The 12,975-nt window shown below is 42.3% G+C and overlaps 1 protein-coding gene across 1 annotated transcript in view; it reads left to right on the top strand.

Moving 5' to 3' along the window:
- FANK1 (fibronectin type III and ankyrin repeat domains 1) overlaps positions 1 to 12,227 on the top strand; it is a 38,630-nt gene extending 26,403 nt beyond the window's left edge. Inside the window, exons 8-13 of the mRNA XM_011986440.1 lie at positions 7,449 to 7,614; positions 9,710 to 9,778; positions 11,048 to 11,191; positions 11,691 to 11,768; positions 11,861 to 11,905; positions 12,009 to 12,227. Coding sequence (XP_011841830.1) covers positions 7,449 to 7,614; positions 9,710 to 9,778; positions 11,048 to 11,191; positions 11,691 to 11,768; positions 11,861 to 11,905; positions 12,009 to 12,074 — 568 coding nt within the window. The 3' untranslated portion in view covers positions 12,075 to 12,227. The remainder of the gene's footprint in view (positions 1 to 7,448; positions 7,615 to 9,709; positions 9,779 to 11,047; positions 11,192 to 11,690; positions 11,769 to 11,860; positions 11,906 to 12,008) is intronic.
- Positions 12,228 to 12,975: the final 748 nt, after the last annotated feature.

Consider the following 12,975-nt stretch of genomic DNA (forward strand, 5'->3'; position numbering starts at 1 on the left):
CAAACATATTCTCGAGTTTCTTTTGACAGTCCTGAGAGGTGAGTGGGTCCCCGAGGAAAGATGGCGATCACAAAAGCTGGCTTGCTCACATGGTCTTGTGCTTTCACTCACCAGGGTGCTTGTGGGGGGCGGGCATCTGTTGTAATGTATGGTGACTTCTCTGGCGTGGTGGCCGTGCCCAGTGGACACGCAGTGCACGGGAAACAGCAGCTACAGAGCAGCTCTGGCTAGCCGCGCGGCGCGTGGGTACAAGCGCCTGCCCCCGGCACCCCGTGCCTCTCTCAGGCCCCCGCTGCATTTCAGCCTCACTCTTTGCTAAGAAATCTTCGTTGTTTCTAAAGAAGCAGACAGAAATCACCACCAGAGAGACGCCCAGAGCACTTTCCTGAGGTGAGAGGCACATGTTCCCTTGGAGGGCTGAGAACGCTACAGGAAAAGCTCAGGGGAAGAATGTGACACACATCAAGGGCAGATGAGTGTTCCTGAAAGACCTAAACACACTCGCTCATCTAGTCATTAGAGTTAATCAATTGATTTCAGCTAACCCGTGTTTATTGACTGATTACTACTTGCCAGGCGCTGTGCTTGGTGCATGGGTGAAACACTGAGCAAAATGCCAGGCCCTGGCTTCAGGGGCTGCGGTCACGACACACATGGAACCGGGGCTTGGGCACTGCAGACTGCATCGACGGACAGCTGCCAAACACTGACCTTCTGGGGCAGGCCGTAAAGAAAACCCCAACTAACTCCTCAAATCAGAAGGACTATCTTCTACATTTACATTCTCTGAACACAATGCAGCAATAGATTTTAAATAACAATATCTTAAATATCACTTATAAATTTAAGAAGTATTTTTCCAAATAACTCATAGGTTGAGACTAAGCTGTCAACTCCAGGTTTGAAAAGAATAACAGCAATCTGAAAAGGGAAAAGAAAAAAAGTATAAGGAGAGTAGGAAAAATGAAAGAATTAAAAGTAGACATTGATTAAAAAGTAGAAAGATTATTGAGAAATGTAAGAGCTTTCTGTTTAAGAGGCAACTATCTAGTAAGATACACCGATCTTTTGTAAATCTAAGAAAGAAGAAAAATAATTAGAAGTTTGAAAGAGGACAATAACGATGATTATAGAGAAAATGTAAACATGAAAAGAAGTTTGTGTCTATAATAGTAGATAATGTCATTGAAATGGATACTTTGTTCTGAGAAAATTTAAACCACCATGTCAACCCAAGAAGTAGAAAATTCGAAATAACCAATGTCCATGCAAGAAACTAGAAAAATTCATTTAAAAATTACCTCCAATGTAGGCTCCGTGGCTTGACTATTCTACTAGTGAACCTGTTCAGATTTTCTAGGCACTGATAATAACCTTGGGCTTTTCCGGAGCAGAGAGCAAACTGGAATGCTCCAGAGGATAACCTTATTGCTAAAATCTAATAGAGAAAAAACAGCTATTTGTGTGTTTGTTTGTGTGTAGGTATTTATAGATCTCTTCCCTCCCACCTAGGAGGGCCATTCCGGAGGGTATTAGGAAATTTTTTAACATAACACTTCCCAGCAGTAGATTAAAGGTGAAAACCGTTATTTGTGTAGACGCAAAACAAAAATTGGGTGTAACTTGGCATGTATATTAAAAAGTTTAAAAAGTATTTTTTAAATTTTTTTAATTTTTATTATTTTTTGAGATGGAGTCTTGCTGTGTCGCCCAGGCTGGGGGTGCAGTGGCGCAATCTCAGCCCACTGCAAGCTCCGCCTCCCGGGTTCACGTCATTCTCCTGCCTCAGCCTCCCAAGTAGCTGGGACTACAGGCGCCCGCCACCACGCCCGGCTAATTTTTTGTATTTTTAGTAGAGATGGGGTTTCACCCTGTTAGCCAGGATGGTCTTGAAAAAAGTATCTTATTTTTTAAAGTGAAGGATACTTTCAGCCTTTGAACAGTGTCTGGCACATGGGAGGCAGGAAGTGTCTGTTAAATGAAGGATTCCTTTGATTGCAGCATACAAAGGTTTCTTTTATTTTTTAAATCATCTCAATCAGCCAGTGTCATTCTTAGTATTGGCAAATTCCTTTCCGAAACTAGTAGTGAAGCCCAGGAGAGTGGTGGAGAGCTTGATGTGAAATCTGCATCCCTCTGAGGATGTGGTGTGGCCTTGGACAGGCTACCTAACCTCTCCGTATCTCAGTTTCGTGTCTGTAAAATTGGAATAATGGAAGTACTTAGAGGTTGTAGGCATTTAATGAGCTAATATGAAAAATGCATAAAACAGTTCCTGGCATATGGTAAATTCAGATATATTTTGTTATTTCATGATTAGACAGTATTTTGAGGGCTGATCTACTTAGGAAGATATGAACTGAGATAAGAGGTGTGATTTATTTCCTGTAGAACCCAACAGAATCAACTTGAAAAACTTGGACTTAATAAGGAGGCTCAGTAAAGTGGACAAACAAGGCAAAGAAAATACTTTCTTAAATCCCTGCAATTACTGGTTAATAAATATAATGGGGAAATAAAATAGAATGAAAACAAGAAAGGTAGGAAATCTGAATGAAAAAATAAACCTAAAAACCTTACTGAGAGATATAAAAATGTAAGAAATAAAGACATGTCATATGCCAGAATGGCAAGATTGAGTATTATACAATTTTTAATTCTTCTCAAATACTGCATTGAGGCTCAGTGCAGCCTCAAATGGAATTATTCTTGGGAACCTGTCAAAATGATTGTAATTTATCGAGAAGAACAAATAGATAATATCTACTAAAACTTTGTCAAGGAAGAATGTGGAAGGACTTGACTTGACAGTTATTGAAATGCCTCATAACGTTATAGTAATTAAAGTAATATGATACTGGAACAAATCAGAAAAAAAGTAGAATGGCATAGAAATCCTCAAGTAGATCCCTATCTACCTAAGAACCTGGTATATGATGGTGGAAGTAACATAAACCAATGAGGAATGTACTGGAAAAACAGGATGTTTGAAGGAAAAAGTCAAGTTAGATCCTGGTCTTATAGCATGTACCAAAATAAATTCCAGATGAATTGAGAATTAAATGTAAAAAACCCATAAAAAAGGACCAGAAAACACAGATGCATAATTGCTTTATCTTGTAATGTGAAAGGAACAAGTGCATTGAAAGGAATCATTAAGAAAAAGATTAAGAGTGTATTATACATTTTTAAAAACTTAATTACAATGTTAAGGACAATCCAGGGAAATATTTACAAATGTATTATAGACAAATTACCGGCATCTTTAATGTGTAGAACACACACACGCCCGTACATGTACTCCAAAAAAGCCTCCACACAGTAGAAAAAAGCAGTTTACACAAGACAATTTATAGCAGAATCAATATGAGCGATTCATATAAAAATGTTCAGCATTACTAGTAATAAAAAGTTTTCTACTAATCAAATTGGTTATTAAAAAAATAATCATGTTGGTAAAGATGCAGTGAAACAACCTGCACTTTCAAATATAGTTGATAGAAATGTAAATTGGTATAATCTTTCTGGAAAGCAATTCGGAAATGTGCTTCCAAAGTAAGCCACATCCAGGAACACAGTGATCCTGTTTTAGGAAACAATCAGAAATGCAAGTATGATTAGTAAGGGTGTTTGTTGTTTCCTTATTTTAAATTGTGAAAAATGTGAAACAAATGTCCAACAATAGAGGATTGATTGAAGTTATGATATATTCATATGATGGAATATTTAGTATGTGAACATTGTTTTCAGTGCTTATGTAAACAGGGAAGTATATGAAATAATAAGAAACTGAAATAACACTTTTTAAAAGGCAGTGAGAAGAGAAAATCATACAAAGCGAGAAAAGATGGGATTTTGTGTAGAGCTGGGAGTGTGACTCTGAGCAGGGAACTCAGCAGCAGGCGAGTGGAGTGGGTCCTCCATTCCTGGTGGGCTTGCCCTGGGGCACAGTGGGATGCCCTGCAGGGCTATGCTCAGGAGCATGCTATGTCCTGGCCGCTCTTCCTTTCTCCTACCCTGTGAACCAGAGAGGGGCATTCTTATAAAGCAGCAGATAACAGACCCCGCGGGTGCCAGGCAGTTTGAGTTCAGGTGGCAGTTGGGGTGGTGGCTGACTCCAGCGGCTTGGCACTTGGAGGGCCTTGGTGGCTTTCTGCCAGTGGGAGGTGGTAAGTTCAGGGCTGTGCCTATCCCTGGGAAGGAAGAGCGCCTCATCTCAATGAGCTCATTGCTGGGCAACCCGGAGCCCCCGGGGCTGGTTATTAAGCAATCCTCCTTACCTCCTAGAGCAAATTCAACAGAATCTTAAGAGTTTGTTCTCTGTGAGGTGAGGTTATGGGTGACTCTAATATGGGATTTTTTTTCTAGGTACCATGCCTTACTTTATAATCAGAAAAGAAGCATTATTTTAAAATCATGCAGATAGGCCGGGCGTGGTGGCTCACGCCTGTAATCCCAGCACTTTGGGAGGCCGAGGCAGGCGGATCTCGAGGTCAGGAGTTTGAGACCAGCCTGGCCAGGCTGGTGAAACCCTGTCTCTACTAAAAATACAAAAAATTAGCCGGGCATGGTGGTGCGCGCCTGTAATCCCAGCTACTTGAGAGGCTGAGTCAGGAGAATCACTAGAACCCAGGAGGCAGAGGTTGCAGTGAGCCAAGATTGTGCCATTGTACTCCAGCCTGGGTGATAGAGTGAGACTCTGTCTCGAAAAAGAAAAGTCATGCAGATAATTAGGGTTCTATTTGAGAATATAATTTAAGAAGTGAAGTTTTCTTCCCTTAGCAAAGGTCATTCTAAAGACCCTCCAGTGCTTGGGAAAGGAGTATGAGCACCCTAAACCCGGCAGGCAGGTACTGCACCACGCTGACTGTCTTCTGGGGGTCTCCAAGAAATGAAGGACTGTGTGAGGACGTGGGGCTGCAGAGGTCTGGCCCCATCTCAGCTCAGCTGGGCCTTGCCTTGGGGGCTGGATATTCCAGTTACCACTCAGAGGCTTTGCACGTTTCCCTATTGGAAAGATCTTCTGTTTTATTTTCGAACTCTATCTTGAAACATTTACACATTTAGAAAAAGTGAAAGAATAGTACAACCAACACCTGTATACCTCCCACCTAGGCTTGGCAGTTGATATTTGGCCGTATTTGTCTCTCCTTTTTTCCCACTCTTGCTGAACTATTTTGAAATTAGTAGATAGCATAATCCTTCACCCCTCAATACATCAGAAAATGTTTCCGAAAAACACGGTCATTAACCTGCATAGTAATCACATCATATCACTTCTAAGACACTTCAACTAATTCCTTAATATCATTGATACACAACCACCCGTGCAGGTCTCCCAACCTGTTCCCCAAAGGTCTTCCACAGCTTTATTTGGGAGGTGGGGTGTGGGGTTTGGGAGGTGGTGTGTGGGGTTTGGGAGGTGGTGTGGGGTTTGGGAGGTGTTGTGTGTGGGGTTTGGGAGGTGTTGTGTGTGGGGTTCGGGAGGTGTTGTGTGGGGTTCGGGAGGTGGCGTGTGGGTTCGGGAGGTGGCGTGTGGGGTTCGGGAGGTGGCGTGTGGGGTTTGGGAGGTGGTGTGGGGCAAGACCATGATCCATTCAGGGTTCCCACATTTCATCTGGCCTTTCTCTCTATAGTCTCTTATTCTAGACCAGTCCTCTCTCTTTAAAACTTTTTTTTTTTCTCATAGCAGTGACTCTTTGAGGAGAGCGGACCGGTTATCTTCTAGAATGTCCTATGTTCTGGATTTGCTTGTCTCCCAGTTGTGGGGCAGGCATTTCACTTGTTCATCTATCCCTTTATTAACAATAAAGTTAAAGACCGGCTTAAGGGCTTGATTAGGTTGGGTGCTGTGGCTCCTGCCTGTAATCCCAGCACTTTGGGAGGCTGAGGCAGGAAGATCACCTGAGGCCATGAGTTTGAAACCAACCTGGGCAACAAGGTGAAATTTTTTAAGAATTAAAAAAATTAAAGGCTTAATTAGACTCAGGTTAACACTTTAGCAAGAATACTTCAGAGCTGGTGTTGTGACTTCATGTTACATCCATCAGGAGGCATGTGATGCAGGTTGTCTCACAGGTAGTGATTCTAGGTTTCATTATTTTTTTAGAGTGATGACAGCAAATTTTCTTCTTTGTAAAGATAGAGTTTTCCCATTGCACTTAGAAAATAATTTTGGGGGTAATAATTCATTGCTGTGTGAATATTTCATTCGCTATTAATTTTTGTTTGTTTGCTTGTTTTTTGTTTTCTTGAGACAGAGTCTTGCTCTCTCTCCCAGGCTGGCGAGCAGTGGCATGATCTCGGCTCACTGCAACCTCCGCCTCCCCGGGTTCAAGCGATTCTCCTGCCTCAGCCTCCCGAGCAGCTGAGATTACAGGCAGCTGCCACCATGCCTGGCTAATTTTTGTGTTTTTAGTAGAGATGAAGTTTCGCTATGTTGCTCAGGCTGGTCTCAAGCTCCTGAGCTCAGGCAATCCACCCACATCAGCCTCCAAAAGAGAAAGGATTACAGGGGTGAACCACTGCGCCTGGCCTCCCCATTAACTTTTACCCAATAATTTCAGTGCCAATAATTTTATTGCCTGAATCAATTATTTAATAGGGAATTGCAAATAAGGGCTTTTCTAACTCTATGGTTTCTTTTATATTTACTAGTTGGCAGTCTTCTGTGAAAAACGGCTTCTTCCCCCCACCAACTGGGCATAAACTACATTTTATCCTAAAAAAAAAAAAAAAAAAGAAAATATTAAATTTTTTCTTAGATACCAACTTTTAGAGTAGGAAATTGGTTTGATAGTTATCTCTAATAGTGTCAAATGAGTATTTTTTCCTTTTCTCTTTTTTGAATATCATGGACTTCGGATGTTTTAAAATCTAATACCTTATCCTCAGTTACAGTCACTATTTGTTTTTTATTGAGATATAATTTACATACCATAAAATTCACCTTTTAAAACATACAAATCAACATTTAAAAATGTATTTGCAAAGTTGTGGAACTATCACTGCTATCTACTTCCAGAACATTCGTCCCCTGCCCCCCTGAAATATTAGCCCTGCACTCTTTAGCAATCGTTCCCCATTACTCCTTCCCTTCAGCCTCAGGCGGCCACTCACCTGCTAGTCCTGTCTTGTAGGTTGCCTATTCTGGACATTGCATATAAATGGAATCAGACAATATGTGGCCTTTCATGTCTGGCATCTTTCAGTGCAGTGTTTCAAGGTTCTTTCATGTTTGTAGCACTTCATTTCTAATATTCCATTGTATGGATATATACCACGTTTTGTACATCAGTTGATGGATATGTGTACATTTTATATGAACAATTCCCATGGCTTTTCCACTCAAGTTAGGATTTCTTAGTTTAAGCCAGGTAGGGTAAAAAGTGGAGCTGAGTTCGGTGACTGTGCTTATCGTCAAATGCTGCTTCTTCCGTATGTTGCAGTCTAATGCTGGCGTGCTATGCGGGACACCTAGATGTTGTGAAATATCTCCGAAGACACGGCGCTTCTTGGCAGGCTAGAGACCTGGGCGGCTGTACGGCTCTGCACTGGGCTGCAGATGGAGGCCACTGCAGTGTGATTGAGTGGATGATAAAGGATGGCTGTGAGGTACGGGACCTGCCTTGTTAACCATGCACATATCGTCAAGAATCTGAAATGCTGCTCCACGGGGTCTGGCAGAAGCAGGGCCTTTGATTAGTCAACCTACAAAATGCTGGAGAAAGTTTTCTGACTTAGCAAGAAAGCCCCTGAAACCTTAGAATGGACATGAGAGTGAGCTTTCCGATTGTCGTGGGGGTTTGTCTTGTGTAGGGAAAAGAAACATGTCTGAATCCAGATCTGGACCTAATGCTTCTACTTTCTTTTTCTTTTTCTTCTTTTTCTATTTTTCTTTTTCTTTTTCTTTTTCTTTTGAGATGGAGTCTCACTCTGTCGCCCACGCTGGAGTGCAGTAGTGCGATCTCGGTTCATTGAGACCTCTGCCTCCCAGGTTCGAGTGATTCTCCTGCCTCAGTTTCCTTAGTAGCTGGGATTACAGGCACATGCCACCACGCCCAGCTAATTTTTGTATTTTTAGTAGAGATGGGGTTTCACGATGTTGGCCAGGCTGGTCTTGAACTCCTGACCTCAAGTGATCCACCTGCCTTGGCCTCTCAAAGTGCTGGGATTACAAGTGTGAGACACTGCACCCGGCCTGATGTTTCTACTTTGTTCTTTTGTTCATTTGCTGATTTCTTTCTTCATTCAGTCTGTCACTAAAGCTTTACTAAGCATGTACCAGATATTATCTCAAATGGTGGTGATACAAAGATATTAAGAGCTCTTATAGCCATTGTGCTTCTTGTTGCTTCTAAAATTAGGTAATTTTTATTCTTGGTTTGTTTTAAAGATTAGTCATTACAAAAAATTTCCAAAGAGCAAACTGACCCTATCAAGAATAGAACATTTCAGTTGTGTCTTTACCTGGAAACAGGCAAGTTGGTCTACTTTTGATTTCATGTTATCAGAAACTGCAAATTTGATTTAGCAAATAGAAGCAGTGTTGTTTGGACATCTATAGATATTTGAAGACGGGTAATTAGAATTAGATCAATTATGGAAATTGCTGATAACTTTGAAAACTTTAGTTCAAGACTTTGAAGGAATCAGCTAAAAATTTCAAAGCATAGAACTAAAGAATGATGGACAAAGTTCTGTGCTATCTGTGACTGCCAGATGGTGTGTAGTGCTGAGAAATTAAGTCGATGACCTGGAAAATCAACTCAAATTGAGAAAAGTCATGTCTCCTGGAAGATGTCAGTAGATTTGTTCTAGTTTGTTTCTGAAGGGTAATTGAGGGAAAGTGAGACTTCAGTTATGGGATCTACCTGGTTCCTGCTGCTGCTTTTGGAGAATTAAGAAAAGTGCCCACTTATAGGAAAAATTTCAGTCATTAAAAATTCATTACATTTCTTATTTTCCTTATGTTTTAGAGACAGGCACAGAGGCAGGAGGCTGAGCCTATGGGCTTCCATAGTAGAGCTGGGCCCATGTGCCATGTGTGGTAGTGACAGCCACACACTCCTTGATTGGTTTATGATGAATTCTGGGCAGGTTTTGCACCTAGTGAAAGTCTGTGGTTGAAAAAGAAGGTTGTACTTTGCTGTAAGAAGTCAGGCATCCAGGCCGGGCACAGTGGCTTATGCCTGTAATCCCAGCACTTTGGGAGGCCAAGGCGGGTGGATCACTTGAGGTCAGGAGTTCGAGACCAACTTGGTGAACATGGTGAAATGCTGTCTCTACTGAAAATGCAAAAATTAGCCATGTGTGGTGGTGGGTGTCTGTAATCCCAGCTTATTAGGCAGGCTGAGGCAGGAGAATTGCTTGAACCCAGGAGGTGGAGGTTGCAGTGAGCCAAGATCGTGCCACTGCACTCTAGCCTGGGCGACAGAGTGAGACTCCATCTCGAATGAATGAATGAATGAATGAAGCATTCACAATAGGGCAAATCTCTATCAACATTTAAATACTGGAGTTTTGGAAATGTTGGCTCTCAGGGCTTCAGATATCAGTATACTTATTTGGGAGAAATTCCATCTTTGAAGCACTGGAACTACTTTGCAGAGGACAGAACAGTAAGCATGGATGTGTTCACTATAGATTTCCACATGACTGGCCTGGTGGCGGATGGATGATGTCAACATGAGTCTCCATGTTCTGGCAGATGGCTCACCTGATGCTTCTGAAGCCCATAGGAAGGACTTGGGACCCAATCACCACCTTCTTCCCAAATGTAATGATCATATACTAAGAGTGACTTATTGGCGACTTAGGTATTCATTTCTGCATTTAATGATCCATGTGATCTCAGGAAAGGCACTTCTCTGAGATTTAGTTTGATCGTTTGTAAACCAAGAATAAAAATACCTACCTCTGATTAACCTTTAGGACCAAAAGAGAAAGTGTGTGTAAAGAGGGTTGTGAAAGCTTGTATAAAGCATCATGTAATATGAGGTGCTTATTTTATTATTCTTTAAATATAACGGAGTGTGTTGCCCACAGGTTAGTTCTTTGCATGAAGAAGAGCTACAAATCCAAATCGTGTTACAGTGGATAATCTTATACGTAGAAATACCCTGAAGTGCCCCCAAGATCTCCTGGAAATTCCTTGTTTGTTGTTCCATTCTGAAGTTTTACTAAAGCTGTGCTTCATCTTTGAGTAATTTTTCTGTAACAGATTGTGTGTGTGTGCGTGCATGTGCTCATGTATGCTTACATGCATGGGTGCACATGGTATGCATGTGTGCATGTACACGTGCACGTGTGTATCTGAGCACACACATGTATCTGTCTTTACTTCAGCACCACTCTTCGTGGATTGGTGAGGTCTTCACTGGAATTGGAAGAGACAACATTTACATTTTCTTAATCTGAAATATTTATTTTAAAACACTAAATTGAGAGATTTCAGTGTAGAGAAGATGATCAGGAAATAGCCATCTGATTACCGGGCACACTGTTTTGGAGAAGCCATTAGTCGGACTTTTGAGACAGAGTTTGTGTAATGAATCTGGTTGTTCTGCATTGTACCTGTAGGTCTCCTGCCTAAAATTGATAAGTATTGGTGAGCATAAGAGTGTGTGTGTATATATTACTGTCTCATTCCAGAAAGGATGTAAAGCTCCTTACAACGATACGTAAAAGAAAGAAAAATGAATGCTAGGTGAGGAAAGTTAGGCAAGAGAAAATAAGAGCTCACCAGGAGCCAAGGGGAAAGTAGTTCGGTTAATTTTTCCAGCCCACCTTTTTTCCACTTTAAAGGATGTAGGTGAAGAAGCTGACAGGGAGACCCTGGGGCCTCTCAGCACCCTCTAATGCGATTCTAACACATGTCTTTGCAGCACAGAAATGTAACTTAAATTAGAACAGTGCAGTGAACCAAATATAGAAAGACTGCTATCTAAGTCCGGGCATTGGGGCAAGCAAATATTCCTTTTATAAGTTTGAATCAGTTTAAGAAAAAGAAATTGGGCTTAACACAGCTGTTTCTCTGGCGCAACAGGTAGACGTCGTGGACACTGGTTCAGGGTGGACCCCACTCATGAGAGTCTCTGCGGTGTCAGGAAATCAGAGGGTGGCCTCTCTGCTAATTGATGCTGGAGCCAACGTGAATGTGAAGGACAGAAATGGAAAGACGCCCCTTATGGTAGGTCCTCCTCCCGAAAATAGGCAGTTTTCTGCGTGGAATTAAGGTCAGAGCTTTTTCTGTAATTAGACAATTCTTGTGAGTTCAGCCCTGCACCAGCCCTTGGGTTTGACTGTGTGTGTGTTCCCTGTCGGCTTGTTCATAAGGGCATGAGGCTATCACTAGAATACTTCGTTGCCTTTTTATAACTAAGGAGTAAAGAGCCCCTGTCCCCAGGACTGCTGTGGGATCAAAACAGATCTGGTGAAACAAAGAACAACCTGCTTTCTGTCCTGGTTTTCGTGTGGAGAGAGGGAGGGTCCGTTTTCATTTTCCCTGGAGTTGCTACCACTGCAGCTGCAGAGGAAGTGCTGTGCCTGCAGGCCACGCAAAGCCACAGTGGCCCTTTGTGGGTTGCAGGGGGGCTGCTGGGACCCTGCACGCGCCAGGCTCGTGCTCCCTGCTGTGTGTGCCCTGGAGGGAGATGCTCATGCAAACCACCCTGGGTTTTGTTTTCTAGGTGGCTGTGTTAAATAATCATGAAGAGTTAGTTCAGTTACTTCTTGACAAAGGGGCAGATGCAAGTATAAAAAATGAGGTAAATGAGTCCATCTTTACGTAAAGATTTTCCTCGGAGGGGGAGAAAGAACATTTATAAGCATGTAAAATTTTTGTTGTTTCCTGTTGCAGTTCGGCAAAGGTGTCCTAGAAATGGCCAGAGTTTTTGACAGACAGGTTGGGATGCTCTTTCTGCCTATCAAGGCTAATTTTGTAGTCCTTCTAGACTCAAACCACCAAAACCCTGCATTACATTCTCCTGTCTGTTTTGTTTATCCAGAGTGTAATCTCCTTACTAGAAGAAAGGAAAAAAAAGCAGAGGCCAAAGAAGTCTTGTGTCTGCTGATGAGAGCACCACTCATCTGCGAAATGCACGTAAAACAAAGTGAACCGTGACTGTTAAACTAGGGATGGGAAATTCTGCATCTTGGAGGGCTGTACGTTTATTTATTTATTGAAGATTCACTGATCCCACTTTGAAATACATCTTTTTACCTAAGCACATGCGTATGTGTTGCCATCACTGGGCGTCTGTAGAATGGGGATGTTTTCTTGCACTTGTGCCTTTTGGAGTTAGACATGAAACAAAATATTGATGCACCGGAGCTACACAAACACACGTGGGTCTCCCACTCCTGGCTCCTGCCCCGCAAGCTGTCCTCCGACCACGCTAGGCCTTGCTGGAATTCTTTCCCTCATGTGTTTTCAATTAAATCCTGCCCTCCCAACTTAGGGCTTCCAGGCTGGTTGTCAGGCCACTGCTCCCTCCTGGAGCGGTGCTCCTTCGAAAAGCCCAGGCATTTTCTCTTCAGCTGTTGGCCTCACATCAAAGCTCAAAATACATATTTCAAGACTCCAGTTCTGTTCTATTAGAGGTGTCTGCTTGAGGGTCAGCCTTCTTAGACCACAGACAGGTCTAATGTGTTTGCATATACTCAGGCCCTGACAATGAAAGACTTAGCCTGCTCATGGACTGACGACGTAGCCAAAGGGTAGTGTATTAAATTTTGTCTTCAGAGCAGAAGGTTTTCTGATGCTGATTATGCAGTTCCTAGACAAGTAGGAATTAACCGCAACCATGTCTGCTGGTTGGGAGCTTAAAGACACAAATGTGGTAGAGCTTCAACTCAGCAAACATACTTCAAAATCAGCAAAAAAGTGAGCACACAGACCACATGAATTTTATGTCTCCAGAGACACACTGGTTAACTTGGCCCCATGGGAAAACCAGCTACAAAGGTCTGTAG

Source organism: Mandrillus leucophaeus, unplaced genomic scaffold, assembly GCF_000951045.1.
Source record: "Mandrillus leucophaeus isolate KB7577 unplaced genomic scaffold, Mleu.le_1.0 Scaffold299, whole genome shotgun sequence".
NCBI lineage: Eukaryota > Metazoa > Chordata > Mammalia > Primates > Cercopithecidae > Mandrillus > Mandrillus leucophaeus.